This window comes from Myiozetetes cayanensis, unplaced genomic scaffold (genome assembly GCF_022539395.1).
Source record: "Myiozetetes cayanensis isolate MyiCay16 unplaced genomic scaffold, myiCay2020 scf1, whole genome shotgun sequence".
NCBI lineage: Eukaryota > Metazoa > Chordata > Aves > Passeriformes > Tyrannidae > Myiozetetes > Myiozetetes cayanensis.
In genome coordinates, this window is record NW_026086604.1 from 121,854,365 (window position 1) to 121,874,678 (window position 20,314).

The following is a 20,314-nucleotide window of genomic DNA, read 5'->3' on the forward strand; positions in this document are numbered from 1 at the left end:
CTGTGGCATTTTGGTAACTACAGGGGGCTCATATACAAGATGGTGACAAACTTTTAAACGTGGTCTGTTGAAATAGGAGAAGGAGTAAAGATTTTAAACTAAAAAAGAGTTGATTCAGACTAGATATAGAAAAAAATTTTTTTACAATGACAGTGGTGAAACACTGGAACAGGTTTCCCAAAGAGATGGGAAACATTCAAGGTCAGGTTGAATAGGGCTCTGAGCAACCTGATACAGTTGAAGATGTCCCTGCTCATTGCAGTGGGATTGGACTACATGACCTTTAAAGGTCCCTTCCATCCCAAACTATTTTATGATTTTACATTATTGTCAAGATCAGAAGCTCTTCAGTAGCCCTAAAACTTTTCTGAATGTGTGAAGAAATGAAGTGTGGTTTTGCTGTTGTACAGAAGATAGTTATACAATGCATTGTTCCTTTTTAATGGATAACTATCAAAATCATACTGATGTTTCCATAGCTTATGGCATTGTTGGTCCCATAGAAAGTTAAAACCTTCTCAGTCAAGTTGTTGTCTTCTGTGTTGAATAGAAAATGAATGTATTGTTATTAAATACTTGAAGTTTTAGTCCTAACAAGATGAAGTGTTTGATGTCTGGAATGCATTGGTAAGGGGAGAAACAGGTCTGTAATTTCCCAGTCTCAATTTAAGTGATTTAGATTATTCATTGCATTTATTAGGAAGGATGCAACTCAACTAATGGAAATAAATATATTATAGACAGAAACCTAAATTCTGTGAAACGTTCTTCTTTGCAGCATTTCCGTGTTGTACTAACAGAGCCAGCTGTGCCTAACACAACTAGTATTTAATCCCTTTTAAAAGGTGACTTGATCTACCATTTTTTAGCTTCTGGAAGTCTACATGCAGAGTAATTTTTACCTTAATTTTTTTTTTTAGGGAGGGTTAATTTATCCTGGAAATAAATTTTAAGCACAGTTTCCTGCACTTAAGTGGTTGCTGAAGTCATTTTTATGTAGTGTCTTTAAAAAGTATCTTCTTTAAATTTAGAGAAACTGCATGTATGATACTGCTGTTGATTTGAGGCTAGTTAAAATCTATGTGCTTTATCTGAGAAAACAGTATGACTTTTGGGAAATGAAGCAGCTTTTAGAGAAGATATGTCTATTTAGTCACTCATGTTTCTCCTTCCTGCAGCAGATCAAAGGATTAAAGAATAGTTTCTTAAAATAAGGGAAATCTTATCTTGTCCAGCATGTGTGAGAAGCTGAATAAAGGCCTTGGATCATTCTAGAAACTCCTACGTGGTCAGATCCGGAAGAGATTCATAGCTGTATCTCTCTGGCTAAGGATTAGGCATGTAAATTTTCCCCTTTTTCACCAAAAAGTGAAAAGTTTTAAAAAAAAAAAAAAAGGCAACTGAAAAGAAAGATTATCTGAGTTTTCATCCAGAAATGTCACCAGCTGCATTTTGGCAGAGTTTGTGATCTCAGTAATTGTGGCAGGGACAGCACCAGCCCTGCAGGTTAGGTGAAGCTTCTGAAGGCCAACTTGGCCTGTTTCATATGCTGTATTAGTCTGCTGGACTGGTTCTGTGCTTATCCTTCTGTTCCCAGGAAGTAAGTGGGCTGTAATACAGCCTTGAGGAGCCTTGGAGCATGTAGAATTGAATTCATGAGGTATCAAATTCACACATATGTGTATTAAAGTCACTATCTGAGCCAAAATGACATCATAAGGTGTGACGATCTGTTTTACAAGGCCCGTGATAACAGAGGAAGTGTTGGATGCAGCCTGTATAAAGAGATGACTTGAAATTTTGAATCTAATGGGCTGTACAAGAAAGAAGCTCAGGTGTATGGTTTGCTGCAAGGAAAGGGCACAAGCAGTTCCAAGGAAAGCAGCTGAGCAAGTTCAGAAGGCAAAGACATTTGATAAGCAAATGCAGGGTTGCTTTAGAGCACTGTGTGACCACAACCTATAGTGCCGTGGGTTTGATTGCTCAGTACCGTGTGTGTGGGAAAGTTATTAATTAAAGACTGCAGTTTTGCATTTGGTTGATTAAATTGTGCAAGAGTCCTCCTACAACACCTCAAGATTTTTTCTTCTTTCTTCATAATATGATGCAAATCATGTGTTTAATGATAAGCAGTGGATCAGTAGCATTCACATCATGATATTGTTGATTTTGTAATGACATACACTGTCTGGAGGTAAAATATTCTTCTTAAAGAAGTTCTTAAACTCAGTTGTAACTCCTATGGCAGTAGTGTCAAGATTTCAATTCCACTGAATACAAATGTTAACTCATCTTTATATAGATTTACTATCTATATAAAATCCTTTGTGGCACAGTACACTCTCACTGATAGCTTTTTGCAATGTAAATCAGTATCTGGGGCATGAAGGATGGCTTGCTGACTGTAAATTGTGTTTCATTAGTTGTTAATGCAAAGTAGTATTATGCCGCCAAAGTAAAATAAACAGTCTTATTAATTTTAGAGGCAAAATTTATTGTTTTCACAGTTCATTAAGTTCTATAGCAAATGTTCTGTTTAATTTTTGCTACCTAGATTTGCAGTACAGCACAAGTTAGAACAAGAAAGTGCTGGTAGCTTGTCTTGTTGTCAGTTACGTTGAATGAATGCCAAATGTAAAGCTCTAAGTATGCTTTAAAATACTTCAAAAATATATTGAAAACTGATGGTAGCATACTGGCCATGTGATTTGCTTTGAAATGTTTGATTTGCTTAGGCTGAATTATGCATCTTATAGAATCCATTGTAATTGTGTATCATGTACAACTATTGCTGACAACTGAAAAGAATAACTATGCCGTAAGAAAGCCTTGAAGCGCTACACCGGCATGTGGTGCTCTTTAGGTGGGGGATGCTATGTGTGGTCTGGATCATATACTTAGTATGGATCTTTGGTAGCATTATACAGACTTTATACAAACTTTAAAATACTTTAAAAAAATCTATGAAGAAGAAAGCAAAACCTTAATGAGTAAGAATATGTTCTTAAACATTATCAGTTATTGCACTGTGATGAAAAAATAGCTAAATATGTTGACTAAGGTAATAAGACCTTTTTCGGTTGATAATATGACAAAATGTATTTTATGGAATGTACAATACTATTGTATCTATGGAAAACACTGACTTCCTTAACCATTCTTGAATTTCTTCCAAGGAATGCGCTGGAAGAAATGCTGTGTAATTGTGTGACACATTAAAAATGTTTGTTTTGGTTTAATCATGCTAACTTTTGTAATTTTATTCCTTATTGTATTAAAAATTTATGGCAGTAATTTGTGATACAAGAGCAACATAAATGACATTCTTAGAATTTATTTTCAGTCTGCTTTTAAAAAAAAAAATTCTGATTTTAACATGAAATCAAAGCTTACATAATTGTTGTATCGTTGTTTGCAACACTTTTCCTCAGCGCATATGTATGTTCTTGATTTTGCTTCTTTTCCACTTACAGTATATTTTTGACCTTGTTTTCAGTGCTGCATGTTGGAAAATTGCAGCCTGTGATATACCTAGTTTTGCGTTTTTCCTCTACTTTATATACATATACACATATATTTTCAGTTGCGTATTCCTATTATCCTGTCTTTTTGAAGGGGTCTTTTTTATTTTCTTGGTGAAATCTTATTTTTTCCACAGAATAACATTTAGAATTTAGCACGTGGTTGATTAGAGCAAAACAATATTTACTGATGCTTGGAGGTAAATGCTTTAAATACAAAAGAACAGAAATTATGTAAAATAAAAAAAGCCCACATGTGCGGTCTTAATTTTTGAGCAACAGTTTCTGTTATCTTCTTTAATTTGCCATAGCTAATTGGGGCTCTGGCATGTCTTGATGTATGTGTACTATCCCCAGTTACTCAGATAGTATGTTCTGATAAAGGTGACCTCATTAGAAGAAATGTTTTCTTTTTCTTAAACAGTGTCATAAATATACATTACATTTGTTTAAGGCATCCCATATCTTTGAAGTCAGCTCAATGTACAACATCGTGTCAGCTCATTAACATTAGATCAAAGTGTATATTAAATTTCTGATTAAACATCCCTTCTTTTGCAGCTAGGAATAAACACAATTATAACTTCTTCCTTCCTCGTGTTGGTTTAAGACTAACATGTGCCCAATTTTAGTGAGTTTGACTGTTGCTTCTAGCCAGCTGGGTAAACAGACTTCAAGGAAATTAGGTGAAGTTTAGCATATAAGCCTTTTTTTCATAGGATTCAAAACTCCTTACATGTGTTCTAATTAACCTTCTTTTTGTCTGGATGATGATTAGGTTTAATATCTGTGTTAGAGCAGGCTTGTTTAACATTTCAACCAGTTCTGTCCTTGGGCAATTAAAAGCTGCCAGAACAAATGTGTCAAGACAGCTGGAATTGGACTGGCTGGTGATACTACCTGCATAAAAGAAATCTTAGTGCTCAGTAATGAGAATCAAACGTGCTGTGCCCATAAGGACTGCGAATTTTTGTTTGTTTTTGTTTGTTTGTTTGTTTTTCCCCCTCAACAAAATTAAAAATAAGGTAAGAACTATTCTTTCTCTTACAGAATATATAGGCAGAAAATACCTGGAAGAAAGAATGTAACATTTATTTTTTCAGCCTTAATTTCTAATGGATACATTAGAAGTTGTCCAGGTTGTAGATTGTACTTGTTTGTTGACAGAATGAATAGGTAGAAGGAATCCTGGCCCCACCACAGTGCAGTCACACAAGTTATGTCTGTGCTACATGGTAGAGTCTGGGTGTGAGTGTGGGTGAAAGTATGTTATGCCCCAGACTCAAACTAATGTTTCTGCGTGATAATGAGAGCACCTCAGACTTTCTTGTGGTCTGCTATTCTTTACTGAGTCATCTTGGTTGTCCTCTAGTCCTGACTGACTGCATGCTCCATGTGGTCCTTCAAGAGACATGTGCAGCTGAGGGACTGGTTTGGGAGGCTGTTTTGGACATGACATTAACAGAAGGACTTATGGGGCAGATGGTGACAGGTTTGAGTTGAACCCATGCAGCCAGACCAGTGCCTTGACTTGCTATACAGAAAGCAGGTGAGTTCTGGGGGCAGAATGAGTTATGAAGTCTGTGGACTATGTTCAAACTTGTATCAGTTCAGTTTGGAAGTTTGGCTAGTTTGGCCTTGAACAAGTGTTCTCACCTAAGTTTGGAAAACTTTGCTCATATGGTTGAATTGTTATCAACTGCACTTCTGTATCAGTTGGTGGCTTATAGTTTATGTTATTATTTTGTTTATGCCCCTAGCTTTTCCATCAAAATAGAATTGTTTTGCTAGGATTTCTCTACATCTTCCATCTCTGCAGTGGAATCATAAAACTTCTTCATTTGGTTATAGAGAAGAAAACCCATAACCCTAGACAAGAGCTGGATACAAAATGCAGAAGAGGAAAAGAAAAAAAAAGAAAATAAGATACGGTATTTCAGTGCTATACCTTGAATGTGCATTAGAAGTAATTCTCTAATTGCTTTATTTTATGGCAATAGTTATATGCCTTGGTTTTATTAGATATTCTCCCCTTCAGATTTACAATAGAAGAAAAGAACATCCTCTTAAATATGTGAAATATTTTAATCTTATAATTAAGTTTCTGAATTTTGCCTTCAAGATTCTGTTTGATAAATATGAACTAAGAAATCTTTCAGTAGAGACAATTCTTCTAACTTAAATGGTAATTACGGAGTGTGGCTGAAGTATGTTGATTACTATAGATACAATTAGTTTGAGTGCAAATATCTGAACAGAAATGCAAGTTTCTACCTGTTTCGTGCATCACAAATACTGTGTTTATTTCTGGTTGGTTTTTTTTTTCATACTGTAGATGGCTGTGAATGCCCTTCCTGTCAAGTAGTTTGATCTGTGTAAAAGAATACTTTCCCTGTAGTAACATGTGGAAACAGTTTGATGGAATAAAATGAGAAGAAATTAATCGTAGTTATGCTGAGCTTCTTTTCCTAGTTCATTGCCAGACCTAATTTAGACCAAAATCCTTATGAGATGGTTGTGTTTGGAAACATATAAATAATCTTTCACCCAACATATAACATTCCAGGACATATTTGTCAACTATGTAAATATGTAAACATATTTGTTAGATACCTTGTCTAAATTAACATTGATTGTTGTTATGTAGTTCAACACTGTCCTAATGCAATCCTCATATTAATGGAAAAGCAGGATAAAATTTTTTGTGTGTTTATCAAATTTACCTTTATAAAACTGACTTTAATGGAATTTCAAGATGGATGTATTTGTCCTATGAAGTGTGACAAGCCCCAAAATCTGCAGCAAACAGTTTCAAAGAAGTAAGCTGCTTTGAAATTTTGAAAATGTATTTCTAATGTACTTCTATTTTCAGTGAATATATGCAATGCAAGTTTATTTTTTCTAAGGCAGGGTGTCTAAATTATTTGTTAGTCTTGCTTCAGTGCTATTTTGCTTGTCAGAGTTGAAAACAACTCTGATAAAAGAATTAAAATTTATAAATACGAATATTGCGAAAACATGTAAAAGCATTAAGAATAGGAAAGTTCTTTTTAAGTTAATACTCATAGGCTTACTTTTATGTGCTTGATATCAGGCCTATTCCTAAGTCATTTTAAAACATTGACTTATTAGTTAGGATGATTAAAATATAAAATAAATAAAACGTAAAATGTACACTTAATGCTACTAGACAGCTGAGAAGATAGAAAGCATAGGGAAAATGAATTTTAGGGGTGATAGAGGCTATGAATGAAGAGTATTGTTGGTGTAATTAAAAAGTAGAAGGAAGGCATGTTAGAGGGGTGGAAGACTTTGCTCGTTTATGACTGCCTTCAGTAAAGTTTTAGGCTGTGATTCCCACTCACTTGAAGTTCAGGGTTGCAGATTGGCCATGTAAGACTTTGTGTGTCTGCATGAGTACTTGGGGCCTACTGGGGACAAGGGCGTGCCAAAGACATAGCATACTTTTTTGTTTTAGTATGCCAGCTTGCAGGATCTGTGGTTGTCTGAGCTTGTTACCACACTGTTCTAAAACAAAAGGAATTGTAGTTGTGGTATTTTTTGGTAAGGATTTTGGGCCACTGCAACTTTTTTTCCCTTCCTAATCTGTATCATTCAACTTGTTGAGCTTTACAGCTGTTTAGCACTGTTCTACCTCTGGCTACCCAAAGTGACCAGATCAGCAATGCGGCTCTGTTGGTTTTCATGCTTCTTTTTGGAGCTTCTGGCTCTTTGATAATTTGTTCTTGTTATTTTTTTGTTGTAGGTGGGGAGTGTTGGTCTCTGATGAATATTGCCCTGTGTTGTGGGTATCTTTAAGCTGGATAATTTCTTGCGAGATTAACTCCATCCCCTCCTCCCTCCCTTACCCTGCCTTATTTTAAACAAAATTAGGATTTTTATTTTTTATGAGTTTTCAATAAAATTAAGCTATGCTGTTTTGTGTTAGCCAAGTTGCTATGTTGTGTGTAGGCTTCTGTGGGCTAAACATTCATACTTCATTTTGTGATAAAAGACGTCATTAATATTGGATTTAACTTTCCCTGAACTGACCGTGTTGTCTGATCTTAAAGCGCACCCTGGTTATGGAGTCACTGAATACAGACATCTAAAGAGTTTCTTGTCAGAGTGCAAATATGGGTCAAAATGATTAGAAATTGGAAGAGGAGACCTCTGAGTAGGGAAATGCCAGTGTAAGACCCAATAGTGCCTTAATGTATTATTGTCCCCACTGTACCCTAATGTTTAAGTTTCTGAACGAAAAAAATTAGTCTTTAGCCCTGTCTTAAGCTCCTAAAAAAAATTCCTTTGTTTAATTCATTGCAAGGCTACTGGGAGTAGAATCCAGAAAAGGCTTTGTGCTTTTCAGACTAGGGAGGAGGCTTGCACTAACCAGAGGGAAATACCACAGAACTAGACATACATGTTAAACTGTGCCCCTCTTTGGCCTTTATACAAGAACAAAACTCACAAAACTCAATTCTTCTGTTTTTACATGCCAAGTATTATGCTTACACCATGAATGAAGATACCCACGAGCCAGTTTTGGAAGCAGAAGCACGTGTGGCGAGGTCTGTGTAAGCCAATGTGGGTTTGGCAGCTGTGTTGGCATGTACCAGCAGTGCTGCAGATGGAAGGTTCCCTGTGTTAGGGACTCAGCTCTCTTGTGACATATGAAAAAAGTGTAGGGCATACACAGGCCAGTATTCTCCTTTGCTTGATCCCAGTTCTACCCAGTCTGAAAGTGGCCTTAGGAGCTAATGTAGTTCACATGTTACTGAGGTGGTAGACACAGCCTTGTGCTGGCTCACATTGTCTGGTTGAGGGAGCCTGTATGGGTGTGCACTGAGACAGAGAAAGAGCAAAACAACCAATTTCTGTATCTTGGCTCAGGATTTTAAGGTTTTGACTCGGTGCTGCACCTTAGCACGTATGCTCTAGCTTATGGACTGGGGGCTTTTGGATACCAGCTGCTCATCATATGAAGGTTTTCTGTGCAGTAGAAACTTCTTGGCTTTACTAAGCACTAAAGCTCTCCATTCTGCTTTCAGTCATGGACTGAATTGTCATTTTTTGGAATAAAACCCTTTTTTTTTTTTTTTTAAATCAAATGACTGCTAATTATCCTGTTACTGCATACATAGAATTTCTGTCCCTTGCATGATCAAAAGTCAGGCATGAATCTTATTATTTGTGTTTAATTTCATGTTTTCAGTCACTGTCAGGTGTAGTTTCGGTGGACCTGCTGCAGAAGAAATCTTATTGTGCCCAACTTCTGATTTCTCATTGAAATGGTCACAAGTGAGAAACTGAGCCTGCCATACTGGACTCAGTTCTGGTGTAATGTGAAGCCAAACTATAGTTGTTTGAAAAGTGCATTTTTTTTAATTTTATGTGATGTGAAGCTTTCAATTACTTGAGAAGTTAATTGAGGGGTTTAAAAAAAATGTTGCATTTGGATTTAGTTTTCTGAATTTTTGGAAGAGCTAGACCTCAGCAGAGCAGGAGTTGTGGTTTAGTATTGACACAAAGATACTGATATAGACATTCATAAATTTTTATTGTGCAATAAACCAGATGGCAAGAAAACAATGTGTTTCTGAGTTCTTTTAAGAATACAATTTTGAGTATTCAATTTTATTTAGAATTGCAGTTTGGTTTTTTGTTCCTCAGAGTGGATGTTTCACTTGTGAGATTTGGTTACGCAAGTCACATTGTATTCTTCCAGCCTGTTTTATGCTTAAAATGTAACATGACATGATTGTTAAAAACTGTAATAAAATATTGGATCAGCCTAAGGAATTCTTTTTTGCTAACTGGTTTTCTGGAATGGTAATTTTTTCAGAAAAAAAAAAATTCAAATATACAGCTAATTACAGAAAAGCTGTGGCTAGCATACTGCTCTCTCTCTTTTCCCATGACCTTCTGATTTTACAATTTTTGTGTGTGTGTGTGACCAATTAAAATATGACGGCGGAGCAAAATAACATAGTCCAAATGCCCAGCAGCTGGGATATAGATGTAGTAATCCATGTCCTTGAATCGTAGGAAATAGGGGACAAGTTGCAGATAATTTAGTCTCTCTACTTCTGCTATGCGCAGCTTTTGCTCTAAGTACATCTGTTAAATTTACACCTCATTTAATACATTGACGTATTACTAAAATTATAGTGGTGGTTAGTTTTCTCAGTTTGTCTTTTCTATTACAGAAGTAAAATTGATCCTGCCTAGGTCAGAAAGAAGAACTAGATTACCTCTTGAGAGACAGTTTTGTGATTTCATAGTTTTACTGGTCTTTCTGTACCACATTTTGCCTTTGGATGATAGTATTTTGCTCTGTGTAGTGTTTTATGTAGATATCTCTTTCCATGTATTAGAAAGTAAAAGTGCTTTTCAGATCTTGAGAAAGCAGTTCAGATATTTCTCCTGTCACACCAATCTTTTGAATCTTTTCTCTCCCTTCACCCTGCTCCGGTAGCTCATACTCTTTGGGCATGAGAAACTGGTTCACATGTCTGTTCTTATTCTGTAAAAGAATGAACTAAGGAGCTGTGATTTAGAGCTCATAAAGGGCTCAACACTCTGACTGCATTCCCCTTTGTTTTATTGTTGAGTAGTGTGAAAGGGGGAGGGAAGACAAGTAGTTCTTTTCTTCTGAGAGTACAAAAATTTTGGACTCACTTTTTTGTCTTGTTCTACCACTGTATGCTTATCTAAGGTCAGAAATCTTCTAAGAATGGCCAGGACTCATGTATGAGGGCAGGATTTGCCAACAGAGATAAATAAAATCATTAATAGCAGTGCTGTTATGTGATAAGGGACCTATTCTTTACTGTGTCAAAATTCATGAAGCCTCAGAAAATCTTCTGAGGCTGCTGTGCAGATTGGCAGAATTAAGCATTTGGGATGATTTTCTAGGTATCCTGATTTAAGATGTTGTATAATTCCAAATGTTTTGAAACAGCGTGAATTATTCTTTTTTATTATTCTTAAAAATTGTTAATAAGCAGTATAGTGTGAACATGCTGTTCTCAATGGTTAGCATCATCGGGGAGTGAGCTCTTTGCTCTGTGACTTGATAAGCAGTGTTCTGCCACTGCATTTTTTTTTTCCATTATTGTATGGACAACTCTTGTCCCAGTTGTTTTAAGCTTCACCTAAAGTTCATGTGAAGATTTGATAAGTGACTGATGAAGTGTGAGTGACTTTCTGGTATCACAATGCCTAAAGACAGCTAAGACAGTTCGGCTTTAGAGATGCCGTAGATCTTTAATACTATATGTTGATGAAAAGATCAAAGATACATGCTTAATTGGTTTCAAACCTAAGCAAAACTAAAACTGAAATATAAGCATTTAAGTATCTGTTCTGGAGCACAGTGCTGTTTGATATTGAACACTTTCAGATGTAAATGCTGTGTTCCCTGTGATTTCACTGGTAGGAGTGATTGCTCAGTGTTTCACAGGGTGAATTCAAACAGAGAAACAATCTCAATTCTCTGAAAGTTTTCTTGTATCTTATTTTTGAGCAGTTTAGCCAAATTGAAATCTGTGAAAGCAGTAAGCGGTGTAGGTTGTCATCTCAGGTGTGTCTGCTGCTGTTTGATATCTGAATAGGCCTAGGAGTCCTCACAGAAACCACCTACTATGTATGCAGAAGAAAGTCTGAAAAATGAACATTTCAGATCTGTACATGTATTTGCAGTAGACGTTTATGAAGGCCTTAAGATTTTGTTTTGTAAATTGTCCCTCCATGTGTACTTATACACTCTTCCGTTGCTATGTTAGTGTTGAAAGTCTCATACAGACGAGGTAGTATGACTTGTGCTTTATGAGGTATAGAAAGATAAAGAAGGGAAAAAATGTATTTTAAAGCTTTTTTTTTTTTTGACTACAGCTATATCATATACATTAGTATTAATAACATTTAGGTTTCTCTTTGTGTTTTGTTCCACAGGCAGCAGGAGCAATTCGTCCTCTAGTTTCTACTGTTATTGCCTCTTCTGCAGATGGCTGTTTAGACCACTCACTGGAACGTGCCAGGTACAGAGCGAGTGAAATGCCTCAAGCTTTCTTGTTTGATATAATCTACAAAGCTTATCAACAGGTAAGATATTAGGACTTTCTAAGTATTTTTTCAATTTAATTTAGTTAAAAAGATAACTTTATTTCTCTTTTTTCAAAAACAGAGATTCAGCATCTATTTCAGATCACATTAAACTGTATACATATTACTTCTCAGTCTTTCGAAAAATCCTTATTATTCCAATCCATTCATTTTTTTTTCATATCAAACTGCCAAATACAAGAGGAGGTGATGGGTCTAAACAGTTGGAAAGACATACTTGCCATAATTTTTATTGTGCATTAAGTAGATTACTTAAATGAGTGGGTTAATGTGTTAAAGTTATGTATATATTAAGTATGTATTGTTGACTGAAAGTATTCAAAGAGTTCTGGATGCACAATGTAATAATGACATTATAAAATAATTTAATGGAATACAGGCTTTTCTAAAATATTGGGATAATATTAATTTGCTCTATCTAGGTAAATGTTTAATTTGTTTCTTGCTGCATATGTATTCTACATAGTCTGATTAATGGTTGAAAATAATGTTTACATAGTCTCTGTTGCAATTCTCCATTTTTTTCCCAATATATTGCTTTAATTTCAGCTTTATTTAGGAAAATAAAAATGGTAGGTGGTGTATTAAACCTGACTATTTTGCCTTTTTCTGCCCCGAAGACTGCTTTCATTTGCCGCACCCTTCATTCACGTTTTACTGGAAACACTCCAGCCTTTCGTCTCAGCATTCTACTTCCTTTTCATTCATCACCTTGTGGAAATTGCTTGTCCTCCAGGTATCTTCCAGACTGACTGGAAGCAGAGCATTTCTTCATTTGTCACTTGGAAGGAATTACTTTTCACATTAATGCTGGCAGTCATGCTTCCCATCAGTCTTTCATTTCTAAACAAGTCCAAATTTCTGATACTCACTTTCAGAGAGTACAAAGCTTAGAAGTCACCAACAACAGAACACATGCGAGGACAGGCAGCAAAGAAGAAACTGTTACTTAATTGTTCAGTAATTGTTCTACTGAGAAATGTTGGCACAGACTCCATGTCATACCCTTTATGCTTGGTACTTGAAGCTATTAGATGCTGTAGATGGAGGACCAAAATTAGGAGTTACTCGAGCAATTGGACTGGCTCCAACCTTTTTACTTCTGATAGGAAGCAGGGGGATATTCTTGGTGTATATCATGACACACAGCTGATACTTCTGGAGACTCCACCTTGCATGTAGTGTGTATACCCATGATAAAGGCAGCCTAGGTGTGCACAGAACATCCCCCCCAAACAACCCCCTATTTTCTCTACTGTGTTTGCTTATAATTTTCAGATGCAGTAGAGCTGGCAAATACATAAAAAACTCTTGCCCTAAATGCCTCACTCAAAAGACAACTATATTTGCAGTCCCTATGCTCCTCTAAGTGGTGTTCTTTTCTCACAGATGTATTCCATCAGCCTTCTTTTTTGTATCCCTGCTCTTTCAAGAACAAGCCACCAAAGTTGTTAGAAGCAACCAAAGCTATGGTTCCTTGTCCCCAGTTCCCTTTGCTTTGGCTAAATTCTGGGCATTTAAATGCTCTGTGCCTTGGAGCCCTGGGAAGTATAACACTTCGCTAAAACCTCTCAACTCATATTGTTTTCTAATTATTTATGTTTCAATGGTGTCTAGCTGTCCAAGTCAAGGATTAAGACCCTATTGTTCCGAGAACTGTACAAACAAATAAAAAAAGATAGATAATTGTTGTCCTGAAAAACAGTCAAGCTACTGTAGGACAGATTTTTGTAGGAATGGATGCAGCTTATGATGCTTCCTAAATATTAACATATCCATAATTAATTGCCACAACAACCTGGTGAAGGCAAGTATCATTGTACAGATGAACAAAAAGAGAAAATAATTTTGTTACTAACGTTGCCAGTCATTCACAAAGCTGGGAATGGCATTTATTTTGACAGACTCGGCATGAGATCATGATTCCACTCCTGTGTATTTTATAAAGTTGTGACCTTTCTGCAACAACAGTGTAGGGAGAAACAACAGTCAAACATGTATTCCTTAGAGAGAAACTGTCCATTTGAATTATTGCTTCAGGTAACATAGGCTTTTCAGTTACAATGTGGGTAGTGTGGAATACTGCTTTTAAACTCCATCTCTATTTAAATACATCGTCTGATGCGAGTAGGTAGGTTTCGAGTGTTTACTTCCAGAAGTGTTCTCTTCAATGAACTGTAAGATCACTGAGTATATCGACCACAAAGTTGTAAAATTCAGTTTAAGGTCAGTTCTCTGATCCTTACAGGTTTACCATCTCTTTTGTCTCTTCTTGTCTGGTAGCAATCTGTGCAGAGCAGACTAGAGCTGCTTCTCCTTTTATTGCTGTTTTAAATTTATTTAGAACTAGAAATTTAGTGCTATTAAAATATGAAAAAATGCTTTTGTATGATCTTTACCAAATTAAGTAATTTCCTTAGAAAACATTTTCCATTTCTTGCTCAAATGGAAAAAAAAAATGATAGTAATGATTTGGGGAAAAATGCACACCCTTTTGAATCTGCTTCAGTTAATGTTATGTACAAATACCAAAGACTGGTTTACAGTATTATCTTGAAATATATCTGTGTTACGGTAAATCCCCTTTACATTTGGCACCAAAAATCCAGCTCAGATTTTGAAGACATTCAGCTAGGTTGTTCACATGCATTTCATTGAGATGCATTTCATTTTTGTGTGCTGGATCTCAATTTAGTTTTCATGCTCACATCTTTATTGCCTGCAACATACATATTCTAAACAGATCTTTTTTAGATATATGTTACTTTCTGATTTAACTGTGATGATGTCAAGACTTCTGGCATCATAACTATTAACTTCTCAGCTTTATAGTAGTGCTGTTGAAACCTTTTTACATTTTGTTGCTCAATAATTGCATGCATTCTGTTTTCATAATGGCTTTGAGAGATCATTAAAAAAACATTCTTCATCACTTTTTGGTGAGGTACTGGATACTGTTAGGTTTTCTGATGGCTAATTTTGAATATTTTTTTAACCATACTGAAACAATAATATAGTTTTATGAAAATATTTCCTTAAAATAATCTCAGACTTTTTCAGTTAGCGTCAGTTTTAACATCAGTGGTAAAAGCAACCTTTTTTTCTAACTAGCAAGGAAAAAAAAAGATATTCAGATGTCCTGTATTTTCAGTTTTTTATTTGGGGAATGCAAGCAATTTGAGAAGCATCGTTGTTTCATGGTTTCACCATGTTTCGTGGTGAAAGGCATTTTTTTGATGAGGCAGGTAAGTGGAGGTGCAAAAGGGAAGGGAAAGCTCTTCTGTATTCTTCTACCTCAGATGAAAATTGCTCCAATACAACAGGATCAGAAGACCAGTTTAGGAAATATCTACTCCTTCTGCTCCAGAACAATGATGCTGATTTTAACATTTTGTAAGGTTTCTGCCACTTTTAACTCAGGATACATTCTGTCTGCTGTACTGGACATCACATAAGACAGACTAAAAATGTTTAAAGTACATATTGTAATTACTCAGCAGTTCAGAGCCCACAGCAGTGGGCTAAAATGATGTCTTGATCTTAAAAGGCATCACTACTCTGACTTACGTGTCATTACATAGAATACTTGGCTGTAATAAATTATCAGGCAAAGTCTGATTTTGGCAGATACAGGCACCTGATTGTATGTAACACTGCATAACAATTTTAGTTGCAAATCACTATGTTCAGCTTAGGAAATACAGCACTGCTTCCATGCCCTTCAATTTGTAAAATTTATAACATTTATAAAAGTTATGGCTTTTATTTGTATGATGCATATGTATGTGATCCAAGGTAGAGAAGTGACAGATGCAAACAGCTACAAGGGGAGAAAGAACTGTATTTATACTCTGTGTGGTGTCTTGCAAGCAGGAGGCTTTGCCTTAGCCGGGGGTTTTCCTTGAGATTTTGGGTAGAAGGATATATAAATTTGTTAAGCAGATAAATATAATGTTACATCAGTACTCTTAGTTCTGCCATGTCCTAATTTGTGAGCTCTCATTTCCTGCACAACATAATGATCCACAGTATATATTAGTAGTGGACAAGTTAAAATTTTTAAAATAAAAAACTCAAGTCTCTAAGAACTAGTAAAACCTGTGGAAAAGTTATAAAAAATGGCAGAACCCATGACTTACTTCATAACTGGAACAAAATCAGCCAGTTAGATGTTTTTTTGAATTATTTTAATTTTATTTTGTTAGTAATAATAATTAAATTCCTGATCTTTGAAAATACATGTTTCTTTTCTATTCTTATCAGCCCTAAGGGAAATCAGGAAAGTTAAAGTGCTAATTGAAATCCACCTCCTCCAAAGATAGTAAATAAGGGATGGATTCCTTAGACCAGACTTGTTCATTTTTGCTTAAGATAGTTTCATGTTTCTGTGTAGCTTTTTAATTTAAATAGGAACAAATGTGAAGTATGATCCTGCAAGGGTGGGGAAGACTTCACTTACCAGAAGTCAAGTGTTCCCCGGAGCAGTATGTTTTTAAGGAATTAGAGTATCAGGAAGTCAGGTAGACTACCTTTTTCCTTTAATCAGAGTAGGCTGAGACTGATTTCTATAATACTTGTTTCTGACATATCATGAAATGCACAGAGAGCTCAGAGATCTTTTTTCTTTAACGCAAAGCATCTTATTGTGTCATGTCATGTTACCATACAAAGTAACACAACCACAATATATAAAGGCTGAAATACCCAGACTTAACAAAGCAGTGGACATTTGATAAGTATCTGCTAAAGCAAGGAAGGTAGTAGGAACATTTAAAAAGCTTTACCTTTCACGATTTGACAGAGAAACAACTGAAAATGGAAGCAGAAGAGGAGTGATATGTAGAAGATTCTGACCAGCTTCTGTGTCAGAGATGTAAATAAAGAGCCTAGGGAAGATGGTTTGATGGTTAGAGGTTTGTCAGCATGAATGCTGGGGGTCACCAATGTGACCAGTCCAGTGAAGCTGAACACCTTATGAGAAAGAATAGCTCCACACAGCTGAAAAAAGAGAGGGACATGTTAGAAGGCTATTCTGCAGGAATCCTTCACATGTGGATGGCATAGCAAAGTGTGATCACTATTTGAAAAATAGAGGGATGAGTTTATAAAAACCTTAAGAAAAATTATTTTGGTATACACTTTTTTCCCCCCTGCTAATCACTTCTATATTATTTTATAATTATTCTCAAGATCTGTTGAACATGGGAAAATTTACCACAAGAGCAACACCGTTTTTTGGGGAGAGTGTTTGTATTGCATATGTAGTTAGTTTAATCATCTGTTGATAGCAGACTTTTGCAGATTATGGAAGTTTATATTGAGCTAATCAGAGTGAAGCTGAAGTGAGAAAAAAAAAAAGGAACAGGAAACAGGAATACTCATTGAAGGAGAACGAGCTTCAACATGTTTTAGAAATGTTTCTCTGATAATACATGTCTGTAACCTCCTTACATATATCCACACAGATCAGACTGATCTTAGGGATTCTAGCCAATCTACGTAGAAACTACGTAGAGATTATAACTTTTTGGAACTACACTGAATCAATATATCTGTTCATAGCTAACATTAACCACTTTTTAAATAATAAGCCATCACATTTACTTACAGGGCATTACAGCATCTGCCTGCATAGGAGAGAGCTGCTATATATAAACATAGTAATGACAAGATACAAAACAATAGTGTGTCAGGAAGAATCATGCAAATACTTTGATGCTGAATTCTGGAAGGCAGATGTTCTTCCACTCCCCAGAATAATCATTACAAGATGTTTGCAGATGGGGTTGAGATATTCTGCAAACTGTCCAACCTGGTCATTAGTAGAAGAAAAGGAAATCCCCAAATTGTTCTCCTCTAACAAACCCCTGCGAATGTTCAGGGAAGATTTTGCCGGAGTAAGAAAGGAAGTTGGCTATTGTTAGGCTCATTGTAGAAGTGTTTGCTCAAAGTATTGTCTTTTCTGTATGAAAATAATAAGGATTGTATTCCATGTGGATTTTGTAAACTTCTAAAGAGCTTTGTGAAGGGGCACAAAGTTACTGGGATTCTTTTTCAAACGTGTGAAGCATTTTAGTATCCTCTGTAGCAGGGAAGTGGAGTCAGCTGTAGCAGTTTAGCAATATTTTGGCATAGGTCAGGCAAGACCTTCGAGGCAAAATGTCTAGACTGACTTGGGGATTTTCCTGTGGGTTCATTTTTTGTTAAAGAAATCTATGTCTGTTACATTATTATTGCCAGAAGCAACAGGCGATTAGATGCACAGTAGCAGACAAATTGTGAACTAAGACCTTGGCAACTTTGGGAGCAAGGGTCAGATTCAGAATAAGGACTGTAGGGTCAAAATATAAGTGAGACAGAATTTGGGCAGTAATTCTATGCTGGAATCCAGGAAAAAAACACTCCTCAACCCCCTACCAAGACTAAAGATATGTGAATCTTCAAGGCACCTCGACCTTTATGTTTAACATTGACCAAACAGAAACTTTGTTTATGTCAAGGCATGTAAGTTGTGGCAAAGTGGAACAACTTAATATATTATCTCCTGTAAACATTCACTTGAAGAAATTTTTTTTTTTTTTTCACTTTTTTCATGCTATTCCATCATGAACTGATGATATGGCTCAGAGCTGTTTATTTTTGTTCTGTAAAAACACTGACAAAGAGATGACCATTATTTTTAACATATGACAAGAAGTATGTAAAATATATAGTTTGTATCGTAAGCTGTAATGGGTTGTTTCTTGGCTGTTGTCTTCTTAAAAAAAGCACCAGGCATCTTTTATTAAGTGTATTGTATTGTAAGGATGATCATTTTACCTCATTCTTATTCAAATGCATTTTGCAATTTTTATAGGCTCTCCACAATCCCCAGCTTTGGTCACCCACTTTGCTTTTTTATTTTTTAGTTAAATATTCAGGTCTTCTAAATACATGCCACGTACATCATTGCTGTAGTCGTAATTCTGCATTCTAGTTTGTTTCTATAGGGTTTTTTTCCTTCTCATTGAAGGTATTCTGAAATACTGAATCAAGAAGTGATTTGTAAATTAGACAAGAATGATAGATTAGAATGATAGTAATCTTGTTGTATGATTTGTATGAAGGCAGTACTACAAGCCAATGTTCTTCTCTGTATGAAGTCCTAAAGGCAGTGTTCTTCTATCTACCTGTGAAATGTAACAGGTAATTACCGTTTTAGTGTAACTGCCTACTTGGTTGGTCCAAGTCAACCTACTTGGCTAAATAGTTTGTTCCTACCCCTATTTTTAAGTAGCTGTGTACTATTGGTATCAGGATGGTGAATATCTGTGTTTTTCAATGTGCAATCTAAGCATGTGAAATAAGCTATCAAAAGGAAGCCTTTCTGCTGATTTGTCCATGGGTAATTAGGATTATGATTGTTTGACAAGGAAATCTGTGTAGCTCCTAAATGTTAAAAGAAAATCTAGTTCTTTTTGCATGAGTTCTTTCTGCTAGTTCTTTCTGCTTTATTAATGGCACTCTTTCATTGTTGTGGTCCATTTCAGCTGGGATTTTATGTCTTGTGGTAACATTTTAAAAGTTTATCTGAAATTTCAGTAGAACTTGAGTTCTGTTCATTTAATTCGTGCTAAAAACTTTTTTTTTTGTTTGTTTTGATGCAAAATTGCAGTAGAGCTACTTTTTTAATAGTGCATTTTTGCAGAGATTTTGTTCTGCCTTTCTTCATTCATCTTCAGACAGATGAACACAGACTGTTACTTAAATGCAGGGTTGTCAACGTCACCTAAATGAATATTCAAATTTTTTACAGTCTTCAGGTTGTAGTTCTGAGATACTTTCCAAAGAGAGAGATCTCACTCCATCTGGCATCTTTTTACCCTGGCAACTTTGTCCTGAAATTTAGAGGAATAAATATTTTTCCTATCCTTAAAACCTACCCAATTCTACGGAATGCTTTTCAGGGTAAATATGCTTAGTTAATTTTGTCAGTAATACTTTCTTTTATTCGAAAACTGAAGCTAGATTGGTGGTCTATTGAGAAAACTATGCTAGTTTAGATTGCTCTGTACTTGATTAGTTCTTTGGCGGAATGGTAGAGCCAGGATATTGTCTGAATCCCCACCTTGCCCTAATTAATTTCTGCCACAAGAATGTTTGGAGGGATTCTGATGCCTTGCATAAGAAAAAAAAAAGGTTTTTTGTTAATGGGATAATTACTTCCATTTGATGTCACTCCTCATCCTGTAGGATCTCACAGCACTTTGCAAATTCACATATTAGCTCTTGGAACTGTTTGGTGCAGTGGTGCAAAGCTTCGACTCCCTGGGTGAAATCTGGCATCTCTGTAGCAGTGAAAATGCATTTTATCTTCAGATGTAATTTGGAAGGTGTACATTAAGGAAACACTGCAGTTGTTCAAGTTGAAAGGCTGGATTATGGGAATGTTGTTGTAACTGGAATTACCCTTGGTAAGTGTTCTGTATCCACAACAATCACCTGTTTGGCACAGGCTCAGAAAGTGCAGAATACTGAGTGAGAATCCTGGTATCAGCATATGGGAGACCACTCACCTAAATTGTCATCTTGTGCTTGTTCTGAGATAGCAAAGAAGAGGACAAGGTAGTGATGCTAGGAATTTTCCTCTCTTTGTTATTGACAGTTTATTGTGTGGAAAGGCAGGG

At 35.9% G+C, this 20,314-nt stretch overlaps 1 protein-coding gene across 1 annotated transcript in view; it reads left to right on the plus strand.

Moving 5' to 3' along the window:
- CRPPA (CDP-L-ribitol pyrophosphorylase A) overlaps positions 1 to 20,314 on the plus strand; it is a 110,530-nt gene that overhangs the window by 11,630 nt on the left and 78,586 nt on the right. Inside the window, 1 exon segment of the mRNA XM_050332672.1 lies at positions 11,478 to 11,627. Within this exon segment, the coding sequence (XP_050188629.1) occupies positions 11,478 to 11,627 (150 nt within the window).